The sequence below is a fragment of the Amphibalanus amphitrite genome, unplaced genomic scaffold, assembly GCF_019059575.1.
Source record: "Amphibalanus amphitrite isolate SeventyFive unplaced genomic scaffold, NRLGWU_Aamphi_draft 000176F_arrow, whole genome shotgun sequence".
Lineage (NCBI taxonomy): Eukaryota > Metazoa > Arthropoda > Thecostraca > Balanomorpha > Balanidae > Amphibalanus > Amphibalanus amphitrite.
The window spans coordinates 447,587-471,389 of NW_024881671.1; the positions used below are offsets into that span (position 1 = coordinate 447,587).

Here is a 23,803-nt window from a genome sequence, read left to right on the forward strand (position 1 = left end):
ATTGAAAACAGTGCTATTCCCAAAGCTATTCCTTGGCCCTGTTTCACCGGTGATAGCAGCACGCTGCTATCACGTTTCGCGAGCTGACGTCATCTCATGACGCCATACTGTTGACGTAATGGGCAGTTCTGGCGCACGATTGCCGCGACCTTGGCCGCGGCACTAAGTGACGTATGAGCCTCTAAAAGTAAGAGTTTACGCAGTCATGATAGTATATTTATTTTTAATATATATATTTCTTAATATAATGTATTTAAAATAAGTTGGGTTCAAGGAAAATTTGGACGTAAACTTCGAACATTTAGTTGATGACGTAAAACAATATTGCGGCAATCGTGCGCCAGAATTGCCCCTTACGTCAGCAGTATGACGTCATCACATTACGTCAGCTCGCGCAATTTGATAGTAGCTTGCTGCTATCACCGGTGAAACAGGGCCCTTGAGCTATTCCAACTGTTCAAGCCCAAGTACGTCATTTAAAGATATTTTTTAGATGACGTACAACAATTTTTGAGCGGCCATGCTTTATTCCAAGCTTTATTCTTTAGTGTTCAGTTTGAAAAGTGGTTCGAAACTAGTCTGGCGCTTTTGCCATATATGGAAACTATTGATAAACTATTGCCAGCATATCTCGGCATTTCATTGGTGATTAGTATGACGACGCAAATTTCACCAATCAAAAGCCTAGGTTTTCCAACAAGCTGTTAAAAAGAAAATTGCAAACGAACAGCACTTGACTTTGATTTGGAATTCAATTATTTACAGCGCGACAAATAGCCGGCAGGTGACAGTTTCCACCGATATATTATGCATTATTTTTCCTCATGGTGGTGTTTGAGATTCAGGGCACTGAGATTCAATAATCAGTTTGATTGTTTGTGCTGGTGTTTGGTCGTTTGAAGCAGGGCTTCGGCGGTCGGAGACTCGGAAGTCGGAGTCGGTCGGAACTCTGAGTCGACAGTTTTGTCCGGAGTTGGAGTCTGATTTCAAGTTTGAGTCGTTAAAATCTTACCGACTCAGATTCCGGAGTTAACGCTGAAACTGCATGGCTCATAGTTATGACCTACACCTGGCTGCTTAATAATATTTTTGGTAAAAGTATACCGTTATTCGGGGTGACTTAGATCGTCGGAGTGACTATGATAATGCCCCGGGACCGGGTGACTATGATAGCCCACAGGAAAACCACAGAACCACAGGAAAAGGGGGCAAAGGATCTCTGCTCTTGCAGGGATGGCAGTACAGGCACAGCACCTCAAGCCATCAGGGTCTGGGACACAAGAAAAGGACAAAGCAAGGGACAAAACCAAAGAAGCGAAGCTTCGCTGAGCAAGACAAAGAAAACGAGTCAGCAGAGGAGCCAGACTCAGGGGAGGAGGAAAAGTGTAGTATCTGTGAGAGGTGGAACCCCCCTGGAGCCACAGGGGACAAGAACATCAAGTGGGAAAGGTGTGAAAACTGCCAGAAATGGTACCGTAAACCGGGGTGACTTTGTATCACTTTTGACCAGTTTGGTACAATATCTTGTATATCACTTGAGATTTCACTCTGGAAACTGTTTCATCATACCAATTGGACAATTCTCTATCTAACTGAGTACAATAAATGCCTTGAAATTGATCATAAATATTTTATTTTTTTACCAAAAAATTGATCATTCTCACCCAGACGTCGGGGTGACTATGATCACTACATTAAAATCACCTTATTTGTGCCATAGGAGCCCTCAGAAGGGGCTTGTGTGATAAAATTACATGTTTTGAATAAAATCAAAGGCTTTGCTTGACAAAAACTCACACATTTTACAGTAAAACTATGAATCATTGAGGTATTAAAATAAAGTTGCATGCTCTGGGTCTAAACTGACATTACAGAGCTATAAGCAGCAAAATTAGCTACTTTAACCTCTGACTTCAAGATTAAGTAACAGTCACAGATGTCCTAAGCCAGAGGCTACCTGTTCTACATCACACTTTGTCTGCTGGTGGCTGTGGGACCACTTGCCACACTGTTCATGCCCCTCCCAGCTGATTGTCTTTTTCACTTCCCATTGACGCTCCAATTACCACTGAGATAGAGCAGCTCAATGCTCATCCTCCATCATCAGTATCTAAGCCTCTCCTTTCTCTTTCTTTATCTGGGTCTTTCTCATCTTTACCATTATTTTTGCTGGAGATGCTAGCGAATTTATACTTCATGCCAATGACAACAAAAAAGCAAGCTGTGACATGAACATGATTATTCTAACTGGGACCCAAAGTGTTTGATATAATGCTTCATTGCTTTATTTAACTATTGGCATAGAAAATACAGTTCACAGCAGCTAATTGCTCATTTGAGGCCCAAAATTGGTCTATGATCAAAGTCACCCCGGGTATCATTGTCACCCCAGTTTACGGTACCATGTGTCATGCATTCAAAGTGAAATGAACGATGCTACCGCAGTCGTGGAAGAGTACTGTGATTGTACCTGGTGAGAAGGAAAACCACACAAGATGTGAAGATGTGACCATTTTTGACATGTTTGGCTCCTTGCCAGTTGTGCTTGCCCACAAAAGTTACAGTTTGACATTTTTAAAGTGTTATTTTTAAGTGTTTTGTGACCACATGCGTCCGAAAGTGGGTGAATTGTGATCACTTTATGTTTTGAAGAAAAAAGCCATCAAGTTTGCATTGGTGCAAAATACTTTTTTTAAAACAAACAGACCTATCATAGACACCCCCATTGCTGTGCTTGTTTGACCAGTCAACTCATTTACAATGCAAATAATGAGGGGTATCATAGTCACCCCGACCTTGGTGTGACAATGATAATTTTTTAACCAAAAAAATAAAACATAAGGGAGTGATTTTAAATATTCAGATATACACCATCATGCACAGAATTCCCCATTTGGTATCTTAGAACAAACCCTGGTTCAAAATATCTTTTCAGATCTCCCCTGCATTGAAGAAAATAGCAAAAGTCTTACAAAGTCACCCCGAATGACGGTACATTGAGTCCGAGTGACTGTTGAAAGCTAAAGTTTTCATATTCTTACATTATTTGACATCCTGAATCCAAAAATGATACTTATATGTCTTGGAAATAAAAGAAAAAACACAATCAAACGTGACCTAACCTTTTAGCAATTAGGTTACCTATTTACCTACAACCTACCAACCTACAACCTACAAAAAACCAAAAAACCTACAACCTAACAACCTAAAACCTACAAACCTACCAACCTAAAACCTAAAACCTACAAACCTACAACCTAACCTAAAACCTAAGTTTTTTACTGTTACATATATGTATCAACAGAGTCGCAATTGTCCACTCTGACCTAGTATATACTAATACCGGTAATGACAAGCTTGTATGAAAGCGCTACCTACCCAACACTAGCCCTCTATATACTGTGCATATACTGTGCAGTGTGCAGCATCGTGTTCCACGCGTCAAGACGTGGCAAATGAACTATTAATTGACCTTGAAAGGTCGTTTTGAAAATTTGACCTCAGGTCCAGGTCATGACCTGACCTGAAATGGTTTTGTTGCATATCAGTTGGTCCGTATCATCAAGCTGAATACATCTGACGTGTTTTTGTTGCTCTAGCATGTTTCTATCAAAAGTTATAGCCAAAAATGTGCTGGTAGCCGTTCATAACCTTAGTGACCTCAGGCCCAGGGGCACACAGAGGGTTCACAGGTGCATTTTTCCGATTTAGTGTGTTATTTTTACCCATGGACCGAGGGTTTGAGAGGGTTTTGAACACCATTCGTGCAAAAGAGGCGCTTTTCAATTTTCTCCCAGTGACTTATAATGGAGAGGTCGCAAAATTGACCTGACAAGGTGACAGATATCAAAATTCCGAGATATGCATGTTGTACATACTGTTGCTCTCATTAACCCGCGCCCGGCTGGGGGTCCTGGATTGCCACGCCTTGCTGGGGGGTGTTTGAACACCCCCCCTTCTAACTCGGCTCCTGGGCCACGTAGCGATACGCGAAAGGCGGCGTTCGACAGAGCGTCAAAAATAATGAGCAAATCACTTTGGTCAATTTTTTGGTCAGGTCAAAGGTCAGGTCACCAGAGGTCATTGAAGGCAAAATTTCGCCGATTTCCAGGTCGAATGTCGACAATTTCCAAGAAGCCAACGCATAACTCGGGAACCAATAGAGCTACAGCGCCGCGGAAAAGCGCATTCGATAGCCCTATTAACGCCCTTTCTGAGTAATTCTCTCAGAATTGACCTAACGTCAACGGTTTTGCCTGCAGGGGGCAAAAACTGCAAAAATAACCGATTTTTTCGGAAACAGTTTTTCTGCAATAACTTTTGACCCAAGCCTTGTACGAGCTTACATTTACCGGCATCGTGTTCCTCTCGTCAAGACGCATCGAATGAACTATAACTTGACCTTGAAAGGTCAACTTGAAAATTTGGCCTCAGGTCAAGGTCATGACCTGACCGGAAATGGTCATGTTGCATATCAGTCGATCTGTATCGTCGAGCTGAACACATATAAGGCGTTTTCATCGCTCTAGCATGCCTCTATCAAAAGTTATTTGCGAAAAACTGTTAGATACCATTCGTGACCTAAGATGACCTCAGGGCATAAACAAGGGTCACGGACACCATTTCCATGTTCAGTGTGTCTAAACCACTTGTAATTCAGTGTTTGGGAGTGTTTATAATGTCTTTCGTCCAAAAGAGGCGCATTTCAATTTTCTCCCATTGACTTATAATGGGGAGGTCGCAAAATTGTCCTGACCTTAGGTCATCGATATCAAAATTCCGAGATATACATTTTGTACATGCTATTGCTCTTAGCAATCGCTGAAAGTTTCAAAGCGATCGGTCTTTCGGTGTAGCTATGACAGACATTGAAACTTTTTATGAGGTGAGGTCACTTCAAGTGACCTGGTGACCTGACCTTGCATGACCTTGGTCTGAAAGTTTCACAACATGTGTAGAATTGATGTATGATAAGGTGTACCAAAAACGGCGGCGCTCCGCGCCGCCGTTTTTGAGATATTCGCGAAAAACCACAAGGGGGACCCCCCAGCAGGGCGCGGGTTAAACCGCGCCCCACTGGGGTCTGCGACTGCGTATAACACGCCCTACTGGGGGGGGGGGGGGGTGGCTAGCTAACTCCGAAACTACTGGGCCGATCGTCAAAATTCAAACGGCGTCTGATAGCCCCGGAAAAACTGTCGAGCGGAACCTAATTTCATTGACATCGAGGTCACCGATGACGTCACAGGTCAGGTCAAAGTAAAAATTATTAGCATTTTGGCTTGTTCACGTTTTGGGCTCCTGCCGCCGTCTTACAAGTCAGATCAGGCTCATTTTTGGTTCACACACTCGTGAACAGATGCTCTAGATCAGTGGTCGGCAGGTCATTCGGGGCCGTGCCCCCTTTTTGGGTGCCAGGCAGGGCCATTACCCCCACCTACCAGACCCCATTGCTGACAAAGTCACACAACCAAGTTTACTGAAATTCCATACCGTCCTGGAACTCTTTGGGTATTTCTGCATTTCCGATGCATCAAATTTAAAACATGACACTTCCTCCACAAAACATTTAATACCTATATCCCAGTAGCGGCGTAACACCTTCAATTAAGGTGGAGGGAGGCACTGCCGACTTTTGGTCCCATTCTTTCCATGCAACGCCCATAGGGCTAATGTTAAAATGCCAAAGTCAAAGGGGCACGGTGCCCCGGTGCCCTCCCCGTTCCGCCGCCCATGCTATATCACATTTAACCCTTGTACGTAACGTATATGTAGGGGCGGCGGGTGGTTTTTGTTAAAAGCTCGCGTAAAAGGTATTGGATCACGACCAAATTGTACCCTCGAGCCCATCATTTTTTTTAACAGCCCGGAAAATATCACGACCTGAGACCAGTTTTACCAAAAGAAAAATAGCCGCCTGCCGGAATTTTTGCGTCAAGACCGTTTCACATACGGAGCGTAAACGCGATGGGCACGTAAGCGGATAGGGCTTTACCGTTTACGCTCCATATGTGAAACGATCTTTAGGCAAAAAATTCCGGCAGGCGGCTATTTTTCTGTTGTTAAAACTGGCATCTGGACCCATAATGACCGTTGGCTTATGAGCTTTTTCTGGAGATCATCTTGAGCCATAAAATCTCACTTCAAGAAGTTATAGCGGGTCCCGATTTTCTCGACACTTATCATTGCCCTCTTGAATGAGACGGAATGACCAAGGACCTTAAAAATGGGCAGCAGCGGCTTCCTATTGTCACGGGTAGCACGCTCGTCTTTTTTATGCACAGCTCCATCTCAGAGTCCGAGAGGCCGCGGGGGTCCGATCGACTCCTCCCGCTTACGTTAGCGGCTGTTGAAACGCCAACAGACGGGCGACGGTTAAAAGTTGCAGCTGCTTTTGTACGACTGTACGGAGGGGTGAGATGGTGAGGCGAGCAGGTACGTGAAAATTGGTATTTAATCAATGTGTGCTGTTCCTTTGGCCTGGGCTAATCTTTGAATCCTGGGATGCAATAGTCACGATGGCTCCATCACTGGAGCTACAAACTCGAAAAAGATAGGTTTCTCAGAATCCCTCATTACCCCCACCGAAAGGGCTCCGTTACCCCCAAAGGGGGCATGCCCCACCATTTGCCGACCCCTGCTCTAGATACCCTGAGGGTACCAAAATTGTACTTTGATTTTCAGGTCAAGTTCAGGTCATCACAGGTCACGAAAATATTATATCATGCGTCGGTCACGTGACACATATTTTATGGTCCATTTAGGCCAAAGATTTCGAATTTGATGTCGTCTGTGTCATTTGAGGTCATTTTGAGTCGAATTTAGCTTAGGTCAGGTCACTTTCAGGTCAAAAAGGTCAAATTTTGAAGTTATAATTTTTCAACAGAAAATGTGTCTATTGGATGCAGTTTGAGCTCAGGAACACGATGGTGCTATTTATATTGGCGTACGATGTCAAATACGTGGTGAAAAATTGATTTGAAAAATTAATAATTGTGAATTTTTTGCAATAATGCGTATAACTTGGCCATTTTTGAAGATATTTAGCTAAAACTTGCTAGAGTTAGTTATAATAACGCGTTCTATCACATACAGAGATCAGTTGTTCAGCAGTGTATATTCCGTTTTTTTTCGAAAAGTCAAAAACTTTTTGAAAAAAAAATGCAAACATGTAAATTTTGAATTTTATAATGTAAAATTTTCGAAATTTTCAAAATTTCGAAAATCCGAGATAGGAGTTTGGCAGTCTATTCTGAGTCCTCTCATGCAAAGAAATTGGAGCTAGCTTAAAAACTGAGCCCTTGGGAGCGATTGCCGTGGTTCAATGTTTTGCGTCGAAATCGGCCGAACATGACGTCACTCTGACGTCATTTCCGGTCGACGTATGGTAGCTACGAAGTTCAAATTTTGACACAAGATGTCAAATTGATGCAGCCGAAGGTACTGAAAGTTTGGCGTCGATACGTCAAGCGGTTTGGAAGTTATTGCAGAAAAACGGGAGGGGGGGGGCTATGAATACCCCCCTCCCCCCCCCCCCCAGTGGGGCGCGGGTTAAGCATTGAACGTTTCAAGGCGATTGTTCAGTCGGTGTAGCTAGGTATGACGAGGATTTAAACTTTTTCTGAGGTGAGGTCACTTGACGTGACCTGGTGGCCTGACCCTGAGAGCCCTAGGTCTGAAATTTTCACAACATATGCTGAAAAGATGCATCAACAGTTGTGCCAAAAACGGCGGCGCGGAGCCGCTGCCGCCGTTATATAGATATGTGCGAAACACCGCAGGTGTTTTCAACCTCCCCCCCCCCCCGCCCTCCCGGCCGGACGCGGGTTAAGTGGGGTTTTGCAGGGCTCGAGAAGACTGGTCAGAAAACTAAACCCAGGGGTCTGCGTATTCCCTGTAATAGAGCATGCATTTACGTTCGGGAGGTAGTTTGTTCACCGGGCTTCATGAGGAGAAACACACAAACTTTCCATGCAGCCCAGTACGATGAGCGAAGTTCTGTGCTCTGGATGATTGTTCTGATGGTGGTGCTATGTCAAGCGATATTCCTGATTTATGTTTTGGAGTTGAATAACAATAGTGCACTGGTTATTAAAAAGGCCGCTGCAGAAAGTCACGGCGAAGGGGCGAGAGATAGCCCCGGGCCCCTGGCATACGTTTGCAGCGTGGCGCGCGCTCAAGGAGTCGGGCAGCTGGCAGCACAGCTGGCTGGCTGCACCATAGGCCAGGCAGCTGGTAGTTAATAGTGGCGGATGGGAAGAGGATATGCAAAACGAGCAACGACTGGTGCACCCAGATGTATCATATTGAAGCACTGTATCCATAAGCTAGGCTCGTGTCCTCACGTCAATTTGGAACTTGGAAGACCTCTGAGATCGTGAGTTGATGGAAAATATTCTCGCTTAGCTGGCTTTTTATCCAGACTCCTTGTTACTTTGTTATCAATCTTCAACATTTATGGCATAGATAAGCATGTTCATGTGCTTAAATGGTAATTAAGGTTAAAATTTGGCGCAAATAAGCTTCAACTTTCAGCACAAAATGTGCCAAAATTTAGGCGAAATCGCTTGCACCGAATTTCGGCGCATGAGACTCCCTGGGCGTCCGCGGAAGTGTATTTATTTTTTTCCAGTCTGGTTAAGTCATGTAGTTCTCCTTCAGAAAGTTTGTTTGAGACTATTGATACTGCACTTTGAATGTTGTTTGTTGTGCTTCAGTCTATTGGTAGGTAGGTATGATGTCTGACTTACGAATTACGATCATTTCAATGATTTTGGTGTGCCTACTTTAAGCCACCTCTAAGCAGTGGTACCGAGTGGTACCTACCTACCAAAGTATTGTCAAAAGCCAATGAAAGGAAGCAAGTGGTTCTATCGAAAAAACGTTTTTAATTACGTCAAAATTTGTAGGTGTATGCCCCCTTCCCCCGCAGCATCCAATAGGTACCACCCAGGTACCACTCTTGTGGATCCATTAGTGGGAGTGGGTGTCCAGTATCTCCACTCCCATGGTGATCGCACATCTGGGAGAACAGTAGAGGCATGACTTGTTTCGTTTCAGTTCATGTGTATGTAAGTGCCCTCTCATCAAGGGTGAAAGGTCAAAATGATATTTGGTTGGTTGGGTGTGGACTGTGGACTGTGGAATATTGTCCCCTAAGCACACCCCATTTGCTTCAGAGTTGGGAGTGTGATCTCCAAAGGGTCCTAGTCAAGGGATTGGGGTTATCCTGAGCTAGTGCCATGCGAGCGGGTTTCTGGGGTCTTTTGGTGGTGTATGGTTAAAGAGGCCATATAAGGCGGCCATAAGAGGCGGGTGTGAAGAATGGGACCCTAAACTCCTACTGTTGTGTTTAACCCATTAGAGCCGAAAACTTTTTTTGTCGACTTTCACTGCGATTTTAACATATGTTTGTCAGGCACCCTCTAGGAGAACACATGTGCATTTTTAGCCAGATCACGAAACCGGAAGTGTACGTTTCCGGTCTGGCAGCTTTTGCTGCCAAGCGTATCTTACGTAGTCAAAAATGGAGTAGTTTGTCACATTTCAAAGCACAAACATATCAAGACCGCGAGGAAATGATGTTTCGATACCAACAACCTTTGCCACAGAGTGTCTCTTATCGGTGCTTGTACAATTTTCACGAGCTATTTTATTTCCGTACCAGATATGGTCTTGAATATGTGTTATTGTTTGGATTTCCATTCGACCGTAGCCTGCAAATAACGACCGTAGCCAATTATTCTCAAGAATAATGACTCAAAATCAAGACATCAGCTAACAGATCAGCTCGTTCTGAGAGATAACATTCTTTCTCTCACTAATTCAGCTCACACACGCTTTCCCTCCCCACACAATCTTATACAGGGTGCGACGAAGGTTTACTTCCGTCGACCGTTTATTTAAAACAACTTGGCGTGTTTCCAATGTGTTCCAATGTGCTATCGCGTTAATTTGAACGAATTGTGCCCCTGAGTCCTTCTCTGAAGCGGAGATTAGCTGAAAAGCTGACCTCTACGAGTGGGGGTTACTGGTATGGGTAATTGTTTAACCGGTTTAACCATTGAACAGCGCATTTACTGAACGCCTAAGCATGGACGGTCAGCTTTACAGTGAGAGCTTCGTAGTTGCGCTATTGGCATGCTCCAAGCTGGCAACACATGGAAGGACGCTGCCGCACACTTTTAAGCCCCCGTTTTCACCAACAAGCGCTGCAGTGGAAGAAGTTTAGGGACAAGTAGCGTCACGTAGGTATAAACCCCAATTAGCATGGTCCTCCTGCGTCTCAACCGTCGCCAACATCGTCATGAAGAAAGCACCTGGGTAATTTGACCATTCTGCGGAGAACCTGATCAAAAGTCTTATTCATAAGGATCACTCGGATAATGTTGTCCATTGATAAGGGAGGAACACCCTTGGACTGAAGGCGCTTGACCATTGGTACCTACGGCCAAAATTAACGAAAATGAGCAAGCCCAGAGCCCTCAGATTTGCACGAAACGGAAAATCTGGTCGGTAGAAGAGTGGAAACTGAGTAAGAATTTAAAAACGGGTCTAGTTTGGCGACGAGTCTCCGTTTAAATGGTTTCACCACACGGACCATCAAAACGAGAATGGGCTGAAAACGCGGCCCAAGTTTCGACAGACTTCGGCGTAAAATTCTCGCCGCAATGGTATGCCGAACTAGCACGATGTCCTAGCAGGAACTGAGCTGAACCAGCTGGACGTGATCTAGCAAAAGACGATGTCGATGCCGACTACTACACAGAAAACATACCGAAAAAACGTGCATTTGGCATTCACAGGGCGGTCACCACTGCCGTGTGCTCAAACGGCGCATGGTGTCCCGCCGGTCAGGCAGCATTTTTATGCTGGACGGTAGGTACTCCATCTCATCAATCTTCCGGAACAATGATGATGATGATGAACTGGGGTTTTTGGCGCCCGCGCTACAGTGGTCATCGGCGCCCATTTCCGGAACTTGGCGGTCCCATGACCATCTGAACGATATCTGGGAGAAGGACACTTGGCTAGAGCAGCGGTGTAACTTTCTATATGTATGGGGGTGCAGGTGCACCCCCATCCCCTGAAAGTGCACCCCCATCACGTCAAAGTGCACCCCCATAGGCTAAGCGGCGCACCACACGCCGCCCGACACCGATAAGCTCTTGAGCAGATGGCGTGGGTGATTTCCCGGCTACATTCCGTCTCGTGACCGGCGTCGTGATGCTTGCGGGCTTTGGAAGCGTCCAGTCGTATCGTCCCCCAAAAATGGGTGAAAGGGGCACCCCGGCAAAAGCGGGACTTTCTCAGCAAAAGTGGAGCGCCCGAGGCAGAAGTAGGACACCTCCAACGTAGGTTGGGATCGTCAAGCATAAGACTGGCGCCCCAGCGGAGGAGAGGCGCCCCCAGTATGAATGAGGCACCTCAAGCATGGATTCGCCCAGTAGAAGAGCTTCCTCAGTAGAACACGGGCGACTCCAGCAGAAAGGGGCGCCTCACCAGAAGAGGGGTGCCCTAGCAGAAGAAGGACACCCCAGCAGAAAGGGGGCGCCCCACCAGAAGAGGGATGCTTCCAGAAGAAGAGAGGCACTCCAATATAAATGGAGCACCTCAAGCAAAAGTTGGGCTCGTCAAGCAGTAGTGGGGCGCCCCCAGAAGAAGAGGAGCGCTCCCAGCAGAAAGGGGCGCCACACCAGAAAGGGGCGCCCTACCGGGAGAGGGATGCCTAAAAAAGAGAGGCGCCCTAATACAAAAGGGGCACCTGGAGCAAAAGTTGGGCTCGTCCAGCAGCAGTGGGGCCGGGGGCGCCCCCAGCAGAGATGGTGGGACGCCTTTAGCAAAAATAGGGCATACCCGGCAAGGGAAATGTCAGACTCCAGCAGAAAAGTGAAACCCCAGCAGAGGAGGAGCGCCAATCAGAAGTAAGTCTCGCCGAGCAGAATGAGGGGTGACCTCAGCAGGAGAGAGGGAGAGGCGATCCCAGCAGTAGAAGGGCGCCCAATGAAAAAGGTGATTCCAGCAAAAGTGGGTCTCGCCAGTCGACGAGCATAAAAAGGGCACCCCAATTCTATAAGAGGTTGGAATAAAAAAGTAAAATGCCATTCGTTATAAATTCAATTGATTGATTGATATTCGTGCAAACGAATTCAATTCTATTTCATAATACCCAATTTTGTACCATTGGACTCATCTGCATCCATAGGCGTCGCCAGAGATTTTCGGTTGGGGGGGGGGGACAAAATCCAATTTGGTCTTTAATCATGCCTTTCTATAGTCATTACTTACACGTTTTATATGTCACTCGACGCGCCATGGCGCGCGAGGAATGCAATGGTGATGCAGTTTTTCCTCTAGCTATGAAATGTAGAAAGTATTTTTTTAGGATTTCCTGGGCAAAATCAGTTACGTCAGTTAAAAACGCATTACCCGTTACGTTAGTTTAGCAGGGTAGAGCCTATTAATGGGAAGGATACAATGGGTCTGTAGGGCCCCTCCCCCTCCCTCCCTCGGACGGGTCCGTGCAGATGATCCCAAACCTTATCCAGAAAAAAGAGTTGCAAATGATCCAGGGAATCGGTTCGCCCTTCTAAAAAATCCATATTCTAGCATGCTCAGTTTCCGTGATGGATTTATCGGTGCCTTCGACTCGAATCCGACCCCGGCTTCCAAAACCGACTTCGACTCCGGTCAGAGCTGTCGACTCCGACCGACTCCGACCCCGACCTCGCAGCCCTGCTCAGAGGCACACGTGGCCCCTCTATGATAAGGCCCGTGTAGGTCTTCATAGGCCTGTCGTAAGGATGGTCATCAAAGTCGAAAGGGCCCTCAGAGACTACCATGGGTCCGCCCCTTGCACACCGATGGACCCTCAGAAGCCAATATGGGGCTGTTGAGACCGGCGGAGGCCCTTAAAAGGACTGCCAAAGTGGCTCTCAAAGATTTGCGCCCGAGCCTTCAGAATCAGCGGTGGAAGATCGTAGTGGTGTTCATAAGTGCCGGCCTGAGGGCCCTCAGAGGTCAGTTTGGGTCCCTCGGAAGCTAGCGTGGGATCCCTTCTTAGAGTTCAGTGGGACTTTTTAGGAGCCTACGCACGGCCCTCGTTAGCCCTGTGGTACTTTAACGGCACTTGAACATGTCACAGACCTTTGGCCAGAGTCGGAAACGACCCCAACCCCGAATTTTTCGAGCTAGGTCTTGACACTAAAATTTCGTGTCAGCGTGCTAGACTGGTGAAACCCGAGTATAAAATTCAGCTAACACCAGCTAAGACATGGATTGAATCGAAGTTTTGATATGTTCGAATCTGGAGTCGAAGTCCTGAATGTTTTGGCGACTCTCACTCCGACTCTGGCTGGGACTCAAGACTCCAACTGATTTTGACTTTACAGCCATTCTTCAAAACTACCCCCACTTCTTGCCGACCCCAAAATCTCATCGGATCTGCATCGATCTCAGGGGGTGCCCGGTTGAAGGTTGGGGGGGGGGCAAGCTGCCCCGCTTGCCCCCCCCCCCCCGTGGCGACGCTAATGGTCTTGACACTAAAATTTCGTGTCAGCGTAGGTACTAGACGGACCCGGTCTCTGCGCGTGGACGGAGCGCTGCTCCCGAGAGGAGGTAAGGGGGTCGCTCCCAGCTCCACAACAGTGTTGAAAACCGAGTGTAAAATTCAGCTAACACCAGCCAAGACATGGATTGAATCAAAGTTATGATACGTTCGAGCCTGGAGTCAAAGTCCTGAAAATGTTGGCGACTCTCACTCCGACTCTGGTTGGGACTCGCGACTCCAACCGATTTTGACTTTACAGCCATTCATGAAAACTACCCCCATTTTTTGGCCGACCCCAAAATCTCATCGGATCTGCATTGATCTCAGGGGGAGCCCGGTCGGGGGTGGGGGGGGGGGGGGCAAGCTGCCCCGCTTGTCCCCCGTGACGACGCTAATGTATAATGTATGCACCATCTATGCACCTTGGAAGCGCCCCTATCCTCATTGAAGGTCGCCCCCATCACCAAGTGCACCCCCATCTCAAAAGCAAAAGTTACACCCCTGGGCTAGAGAACAGTCCTGGCCTAAATCCAATTGAATTATTTTGGAGGATAGTGCAGCAGGAGCTAGACATATACAAACTTTCCGGCGACCTCGGACCGCTCGTAAGGGCGCTCAAGTCCCAGACGCCCCTTTTTCACATGGCGGACGTCCCTTAAAGCTTAATAGGAACCCCTCTTTCCCAGGTAAGCGCCCATTTGGTCATCAAAGGCGCCCCTATAGGTCTCAGAGGCGCGCCTCTTTCTTGTGCAATGCGCCTCTTTTCGTATACAATGCGCCCCTCTTTCGCATAAAGGTGTCCCTATGAACAACAGATGCACCCCTATAGACCTTACAGGCGTCCCTCTTTCACATTGAGGCTTCATAGGCGCCCGTCTTCGGCATGCAGGCGCCCCTCTTTCGTGCAGATGCGCCATCATGGCCATGACCTTTGTAGGCGCCCCTCTTTTGTATGGGGGCGGGGGCGGCCCCATAGGCCTCAAAGGCGCCCCTCTTCAAGTTCGCTATAGAGCCACGGCACCACCTTCCCTTAGGCGATGGCGTGCCTTTTAAGGGATGGCACCTCTAATGACAGTTTGTCCGCATCACTCCGTTAGAGCGTAGATCATGCTTCAGCTATGGCGGAATACATTATACGCCTGGTAGTGCATTGGTATGCGATGCTCTGCAGACAAGAATGCATAGCAGAGACCCCGAAAATGACCATTTTTGGAAAGGCAAAGAACTGGGGCATTACACTATGCGCCATATAGCCAGACATTGTTGCTCATTCACGAATGGCACAGCAAAAAGGACGTAACTGCTCCATTTTTGACTACGTAAGATACGGTTGGCAGCTTTTGCTGCCACCTAAATATAGCGCACGATTGGCGATATTTAGAGAAATTGATGTCGCACCTGAGCTCTTTCCAGTGATAATTACACATTTCTTTACAATAATCAATAATAAAAAGGTAACATTTATTCACACCAACTTCACAACTTACTTCTTTGGTGTCCGCCGCACGGCCGCCATTGCGCGCCCCTTGCACCCCCGCGATAAATTGTTCATTTCTCAGCACATTCACTTTCTCGATCAATAATTCGGAGCGCACATGACGTGCATTGTTTTGGTCTTCCGTACTGGTGAGAAACTTGAAAGTTCATCGCAACGTTTAGGAATGCGGCGCTATTTTGTCCGGTGGCAGCAAAAGCTGCCAAGCGTATCTAATGGGTTAAAGGGACTAATACTCAGATGAAAATTTGAGTCAACGACGAAATGTTTGAGGAACAAATGCCAAGAAGAGGAAGTGCGGACAAAGGTTTACTCAACAATTATCGGTCATGTACCTACTCAGTACTCATATGTGGCTGCAGGCTGATAGATTACCTTGGTGTGAACTCTTCTTGGCCCTGTTCCAAAGTGTTAATGCCCATTGGCATTGGCCTATTGGCAACCCATGTGTAGCACCATGACACTCACATATGTCGTGTTCCGATGTTTCAGTCCAGCTATTAGTGCCAGATGAAGCCAGAAAATGCCAGTGATAGTCTGGGTAAAGCCAGCCAAAAACACAATGAGCACAAGGAAGAGTTTTGTGGCTACTGGTAAGTGCCCTGGCCTGGGTCAGGAAGCACTCCCCTACTTGTGCAGCGCCATGGACGTACAAAAGAAAACTGCATGCCCAAGTCCCAGCCCATATCTGGCTGGCCGGTGGCTAAACTGAGTGTAAAGCTAAACTAATTGCCAGCTAAACTGAGTGCCGGAAGTATGATGCAAGGCTGGTTAAATCTGTTATTTTTGTCCTTTGGCCTCAAACCACTAACCAGTTAAATTTTTTTGTATCGATATTTTCATGATCATTCTGCTAACAGTGCCTAATCTTAGTGCCCTGCAGATGATCGGCCTCTGTTCAATACAACCACATTTATTATTCCCCTCTTAACAGATACAAAGAGTTACATATCTAGGATACAAAGCATCCATAATCATGCATGATCATGATCATGATCAGCTGCCACACGTTGCTTTCTGCATTTAACATGTGGGCTTGTAACTTCTACCTATAATTATAGTCGCAGACGCGTACTTGTTTGATAAGGACGCGCCCTGAGCCGGTGATCTACCTATACCTATTATTGAAATGAAACACGGAATCCGACCGGATGTCAAGCGATGACGAGGGGCGGGCAGCGCTAAAAGACTGGGCATTGCGTGAACGTACTGCCAGCTAATGTTTCATGATGTTGCCTGCCATTTGGTCCTCCGATAGATGATTTTGTTTAGAAATATGCTATTGTATTTACGCTATTTCGTGCTGACACCATAGCCACAGTCACCCTATGTACTGCATATTTCGCTTCGCAGTGGCAAGGGCCGTAACCTGAACATCGTGGAGCTGCAGTGCAGCGGCTGCCTGCTGTTCCACCACGAGTCGTGCATCTCGCTGCAGCTCGGCAAGCTGGTACCGTTCCTCTCCAACTACACCTTCACCTGCCGCAACTGCTCCAACACCCGGCTGGAGACGTTCAAAAAACACCAGGCCCGTGAGTGGTATCACCAGCTGCCCGGCGGGGTGACACCGGTGTTACGGTCAACCGCTGTGTTGAAAATTATGAAAGTTATGAGTAATATGAGTGACAGCTTATCAGTGAACTCGCAGTCAACACGTCCGTCAATCACAATTAAATTACTAATGATAATCTTTTCTATAGTGCTTGTGTTGCTTGTTCATTAGTTTCTCTGAACAGCCACAAACGGGAATCCCGACTCGCCTTCGGTTGGCCGCTCGTTGACCTTTAAGAGGCATAGTGACAACAATCTTATGTTTCCCGCCTGAGTGCGGTTAGCGGTAGCTCTTATTTTGGACTGCAGTGCCCGGTTACCAGCCGGCTGTTCCCCCGGCTGTACGGCAGAATCGAGTCAGATGTGCGTCACGGCGCTGGCCAACCTGCAGCAGGCGGCGCTGCGCGACGACGGCCGGACCATCTTCTCGCTGGCCAAGGACATCGTTCCCTGGATCGAGATGCACTGGGAGGGCATGACCACCATGGCGCGGCGCACCACGCAGAGCTGGAAACAGACGGTGGGTGCCGGCCGGCGAGACTGACTGGGTGGGCGAGTCAGGGAGGCAGGCGGTTAGTAGAGGTGACATTGGAAAATAGGTGAGCTGACATGTTAACATGACATGACGGAGGACTGGTTTCGCGGGTTTTAGCGGTAAGTTTTGCACCTAGAAAATTTAGTGTACTTCAGGCTATATCTTCGCTGTCTTAAGCTTTTAAGTGTTGAAGATGCGATCGACTTCGTGGTTCACAAGCCGGCCATGATCGTGTAAAATATCTTCATCGTAGATCGATTAGTTTCTGAGATATAAAAGTGCAAAACCTACCGCTTAATCTCGCGAGAGCCGTACGGTCTGCGCTGGAGGGACAGACTGCAGCTGACTGTGGTTTTTGGAGATGGCAGTGCCGTGCCGATGCTGGACGTGATAACTATCAGGCTGCTGACGGAGCACTGAAGAAACGCGGTACAGTCCAGATTCGTGTGCTGGGTGGTGTATAGTATGAAACGTGGGCCTTGGTAACGCCTCTAATGCATTGCCTCTTATATCTATACTTGAAATGAGTACCTATACTTGATAGCGATGAATGATTACGGAGCGAGCGAAGCGAGCGTAGTCTTTCCTTAGATTAACGGAAATTTCTGAGTATGTGCGGCCGGCCGGCCGGCCGGCCGGCCGTGCGGACGCTTTTGCGAGGCTTATATCTCAGCAACCACTTGACCGATTTACACGGGGTAATTTTTGTAGGGTAGCTTCATTCCTTCTACCAAGTATTGGACTATTCCCGATGCATGTGGGTGACCCCTTATGCACGTGCCACGCGCAAAACGACCAGGTGTCAGTTTTGTAATTGTTGCAATATCTCGGTAACTACTTGGCCGATTGCGCTGAAAGTTGGCATGTAGGTAGGCACCCACTAGGCACTGCATATCCATGTGCCAGAGTTGGGGTGCTGCTGCACGTGCGCACGTGCAGGGGTCGTTTCCAGATCTCGAGAACGGCTGGACCGATGGCGCTCAAATTTGGTACACGGTTAGGGACCAGTTAGTAGGGTGCCGTGCACAAATCAGTTGGGACCCATTCTGCACGTGCGCACGTGCAGGGTGCCGCTTCTAAATCTCGAGAACGGCTGGGCCGATTGTGCTCAAATTTGGCACATCGCTAGAGACCGGTTAGTAGGGTGCCGTGCACAAGTCAGTTGGAGGTACCCCCTCGAAATTTCGCACGTGCAAGGCTCGCCCTCTCGCTCGCTCCGTTAGTCGCCCCAAAAGGCGCTATACTGGTTTGTACATTTTTGCGTCTGCCTAGTCTGTCCACCCGTCCCTGGTCTCCCCGCTCGTCTGACGGTCCGACCGTTCCTCGCCGTCTCGCTCGTGTGCCATCAGATCCAGCGCACGCTAGTCAAGGACTCGTCGGGCCTGTTTCGCTGTGAGGAGGCCGCCGGAGACACCAGCCCCATGTACGGTCTGCGCCAGACCAACCTGGCGCTCATCCGTCCCAGCTACGAGCAGCTCAAGAAGGCGCAGCCCGAGGGTAAGTACCCGCGAACGGGGTACTGCAGAGACCCGGAATACGCGCTGTCGCGCCACCGCATTGTCCTGTGCCCGCACACCCACACATCACCTGCGCTCGCGCGCTTACACAGCACCTGACGCTCGCACCAAGCACTGTATGCGCATGCGCCACTCCATTGATATCTTTCAACGGTATCCAATGCACAATGGCACGGTATACCAAAAACAAGGCGGTGTTTGCTTTCCGGTATGCGCTACCTATATACCTAATTGGATCGTTAAATTAGGTACCTTACTTCATTTTTCTAGCTGGCGCTAAACTACGGCTTCATTCCATATTTACTTCGTGAAAGTAGATCGCTGAAGACGGATATATTTCCAGACGTAGAAATACCAATACGTAATATAACTACTGAAGGAGATGTATCAATTATATTGTTATATTGAGTAGTTTTCTTTGAACCGGATAAATTAAAAGTGTGTAAGTGTGTAATGGTAAAATACCTATTATTTTGAGATATCGGCTGTCAAGTGACACTGACCCAGCAATTGTCACTGTTGGCTAACCATTGCATGAACTTCCGATCGGTTGGATCGCTTTGGTTAGCTACTACTTGTGGGTTATCCCAGGTTGTGCCGCTATTTTGTACCCAAAGATGTGTTTGGGCGCCCAGTGTCGCCTTGTCATGCCCCATCAAGCACTGATTCAAGTGAAACCCACATCCCAGACATTTGCGTTGCGAGGACTTTTGGTGGCCAGGTGAGCATCAGCGTATCGAAATTAGTGACACGAATACTATTCAGATGCGTCGGAATGAAACACGAGAACTCGTTGCTAAAAAATAGAAAACCTAAGCTGCGGTCCCAAGCGTGATACCGATGGTTTTTTTTTTGGGGGGGGGGGTGTGCACAATGTTTGTCCCATTCTGACGCGTTTGATGTGCCGGGTGCCCCTATGGAACCTTCCTGTCGAAATTTGAAGCTGGCTTAATTTTGCTATTAGCGTGCCGAATGACGTCAAAACAACGATTGAGATGGATTACATTTACCGAAGTTGCTTTTGACCATTTTTGGGGGACGGATGGCATCGGATCGGGGCCTGAGCCACTTTCTCCCATACGTTACACTTAACCCGCGACCGCCTGGGGGGGGGGGGGTCGGATCCGCCCCCCCCTCCGTTTTTCTTGAATAACTCATGAACCGCTTACGCTATCAACTTGAAACTTGGCATACCTTCTCCCCCATCAATTTGACGTCTCCTGTGCAATTTTTAAGAAAAAAAAATCCAAAATTTTTGGAGATATATCGACTTTAGTGATGTAATTACATGGCGTTTTTAGTCAAAAAGTGGTTAATGTTTAAAAAATCGCCAAAAATCAGTGTTTAAAGCAAATTGCAAATTACGGACATGAATAGACGCAGCTCAACGAGTTCTTTAAAATGGCTATCTCGGATTTTCCATAAAATGCGTTTTTCACCCCTAAAAATTAAAAAAACTATATATTTTTTTTAAACAGCTAATGAAATCCAAAATTCTTAGAATTTCCAAAAAACGGAATATATGTTATAGAGCTCTATTAGGACATTAGATGTCCCAAATTTCAACTTTCTATTCTGATTTTTGACCCCCAAATTGTAAAAAAATAGCTCCAACATGCATAGGGCATGGTGACGTCATAAGCATTTCGTGAATTAGAGACACTTCTGAACATCGCATGTGAAAACAAATGGCACCACTAGATTCCTGGGACAAAAGTGAAAAAGCTCGTCCAGAAAAATGCATTTTTATGTCAAAAATAAAAAGTTGAAAAATTGACCTTTTTTCTTAGCCCTCGTTATGTTATGTATGGTATAAACGATTCTTTATGCTTTCAATGCACACTTATCACCAGCACAGTGAATTGGGGTCACATATAACCATTACCATCGGATTCGGCGTGAAAAATAAGCCATAAAACATGTGTCGCACGCCCATGTAGTAGAAAGTGAAAACCGTGACCTTTCGTGACCTGACCTGACCTTGACCCGTACTTAGTATGACCTCTATACGCACTTGGTACCTTCACTAGGTCTTTGAGGTCATTTTTGGTGAGTTTCGAGCAGCAGCTATCGATTCCGCTGTCCGTAAGCCTAATCATGCAAAACCCCAGAATTTGAACTTTGATCTGACCTTGACCCGAAAGTTGACCTCAATCTTAAAATCTTAAGAGTGCTTTGGGAAGGTCTCGTAGAGACCTTTCGAACGCCGCCTCGCGGGGCTCGATGCGACCATTGGTTCTCGAGATAACAGGGGGGGGGGGGTCGGATCCGACCCCCCAGGCTGTCATGGGTACGGAAATAGCCCAGGCGGTGCCGGGTTAATATCTGTAATAATTTTTGGGAAGACTGATACTACCTGTAAGAAGAGCACTGCAACTTTCCAACTTGTGAGAAGGCTATGCGCTCAGCCTGTTAGAGTTTTCTTCTGCCTGGGCTCGAAGGTCAACATTGTTGAAACTTACGCACTTTGAAGTTGTTTTCGTCACCCAAGGTATTGATCACCGAGAGTTTGTGTTTGCTGCCTTTCTTCGTCTTAAGCCATCCCTTTGGGAGTTGACAGATCCTTCGCCGGTCCTCACCTTCCATCCCACCTCGCTAATGGATGGGCATGGCCGGATACTTCAGCCTGTGCACGGCTACGGGCCTTGACGGCTGCATGTTTTCCTCGGAGGCCGAGTCAGGCAGTCCTCAGAACCATGGCTATTCCGTGTCTGAGACTCGGCTGCGTCCGTCGGTCTCCGTTCAATACTGGACCGGACTATTTGTATAGCGATGAAACTCCACTACTTCACATGCGCAGTCATGCGCCAGCCATGCCGGCTACCGGCTAACAGGTAGCTGCAGGCGTCTGTAAGCAATGAAAGCATGGTGGACATACGGACTACTAATCCGCTTTGTTTTAGCATTATCTCATTTCCATTATTCCGCTTCATACGTCACTCTTCACTCTCTGTTCTTATACCGTATGTGTAGGTGGGAAAATATTTTCTTATTGTTATAATATCGTTTACCTTTTACTGCGTGGGTGCCGCTCTGAAATCAATATTGCCTGAATGGCGACTGTGGTCTCGCCCCTGAAGCTGACACTGACAGCGTCTCCTCGACTCGCGGCAGGGCTCGGAAATTCTGCCAGTTGTGCGCGGCTATGGCAGTTGGTAGGTGTTTCTGATTTTCTGTTTTCCGGCGTGCTAAGGCTTCTACGGAATCGCCTGACTGGTTTCTTTGAGGTGCTTATAGTATTCTTGCTTGGGCATTTAAAGCTTATAAAAAAGTTCACGCTTGTGTAGTTGAGTAGTGACACCTACATACGCCCACAGCTTACTGTTTATCCATTCATTGTCGTCACAGGGTTCCTAGCTAGTTGGTTGGCTACTCCAGCATTGCTGATACACAGGTGGATCAAGTGGGCGGGGTTTTGAGGCCTTTGGCCCTCCCGCAGCGTCCAAAATCGACGAATATAGTCTTTGTCGCTTGAAGCCTTAGCATCTTGTATCAGTAGAGTTGGATTTAAATTACCCAGTGGCGCATATTGAAGTGAACTCCGAGAACTATTGGGATATTGAGTGCCCATTTTAGGGAATATGCTCGCCCGCAGCGTCCAATGCCTCTTTCCTGGATCTGCTAGTGTGCAAGCTATAAATGTCGCTATGCGTGGTAGTGAGAAGTGTCACCACTAAGTACCACTTTCGCGTAGGTATCGACTGTGACTATTGCAGATAGGATTACACTGACAACGAGTATCAATCTAGTGGAAACGATGATCTCATTCGAAGTCCCGGCACCATAAAACTCGAATCGTCCAACCCAGCGTGTAAAAGTGCAGGTAGAGCTCGCGAAAGTCTGCCGCCACCACGCTAAAGTCCGCGTAACCGCAGAACTAGCGCCTGCGTATTACACTCCCACCATTTCGGCTTTGATGTGCGATCAGTCTCACTCCAATCATTGCACCGTGGTGTGAATAAAACCACCAATGACTGTCCCAGTTGGACGTCACTGCGACGGCAGCCCCCGTCGCACATTCATTCAGACTGAATATCAGGTGATCATACAACCCTGGCACATACGCCTCCGTGTCCGTTCCTCTACCTGTCTGTCGGACTGGGTGACGGGTGGCTGGAGGTAATACGGGGACGGGCGAGCCCCGAGAGACTCTGGTAATGTTAGCAATCGACAATCTGTGAATCAAAGTCACGACGCTTTGCGACAGTATGACTATATCATGAGGTTTTCGTCTTCTATGTAATTGGTAGTAACGCTAAGCTACCGTTTGAAGTGCGCTGGTATGAAAAGAAGTTTAGTCGAAGCATGTATGTAACTTATAACCTCTTTTTTTACTTTTGTAGTGTGTTATTATCTGGACACATTCTAATGGAGTTATCTCGACACTCAAGTGAAACACATTTAATACAGTTTGCAGCAAAGTGTGGCATTTCTTTTACTTCTCCACTGCCACGATTAGTATTCCATTGAAACAATTGCCTCTGCTCACACGACCCATTTTTAGTGTTGACCTTTGGTGACATTTGGAGACGTGCGTACCGCGCGGCATTCAGCGCCCTCCTGTCAGCCACACGTGATGCATTGTCTCCGAAGGCATCTTCAAAGCTAGCTGTTCATTGGAGTACAAATGAAGCGCGCTTGCGTGCCTGATTGGAGCGTCCCGCCCCCGCACCAGCTCCCTGCCAATGCGTAGCTGTGCGTTCCTGGAAGTGGTCGGTCCTTCAGAAGTTCGTCGCTCCCAGCTTCGGGTTCATTATTAGAGGAGTTCAGTTCCAAGAAGTCGTACCAGAGATTGCACTGTCAGATGCACTCCTAACTTGGTCGGCAGCGGCAACTAGTTAGGCGCAGATAAGGTCTCGGGGCATTCCAAACTCGAACAGTTTCACATTTACATCACATTAACATCACGTGTGCTTCGTTTGTTGGCTGGTTGGTTTGGTTCTTCAAGTACTGACGCACTATGGACAGGAGATGGCAAATCGTCAGGAGACCTACTTCCATAAATTCCGTGAATTTCGAGAATGGCAGTGCGTTACTTTGTTGCTATGCTCTACGAAATTCACTGAGGTATAAACTCAAAAGGGTCTAGCTTGACAGCTTGATAAATTTCCGTTCAAGCGGTAACATAAAAATCGTTCTGAAATGTTTGTTAACCT

General features: G+C 47.2%; 1 protein-coding gene across 7 annotated transcripts in view; it reads left to right on the forward strand.

Moving 5' to 3' along the window:
* LOC122383905 (set1/Ash2 histone methyltransferase complex subunit ASH2-like) overlaps window positions 1-23,803 on the forward strand; it is a 52,093-nt gene that overhangs the window by 272 nt on the left and 28,018 nt on the right. The window contains exons 1-5 of one of the 7 annotated variants that reach the window (XM_043370763.1): window positions 712-784; window positions 15,537-15,637; window positions 16,398-16,576; window positions 16,946-17,115; window positions 18,480-18,627. In XM_043370763.1, coding sequence (XP_043226698.1) covers window positions 15,555-15,637; window positions 16,398-16,576; window positions 16,946-17,115; window positions 18,480-18,627 — 580 coding nt within the window. In that variant the 5' untranslated portion in view covers window positions 712-784; window positions 15,537-15,554. The other 6 variants (XM_043370767.1, XM_043370766.1, XM_043370765.1 and 3 more) reach the window with 6 other exon arrangements.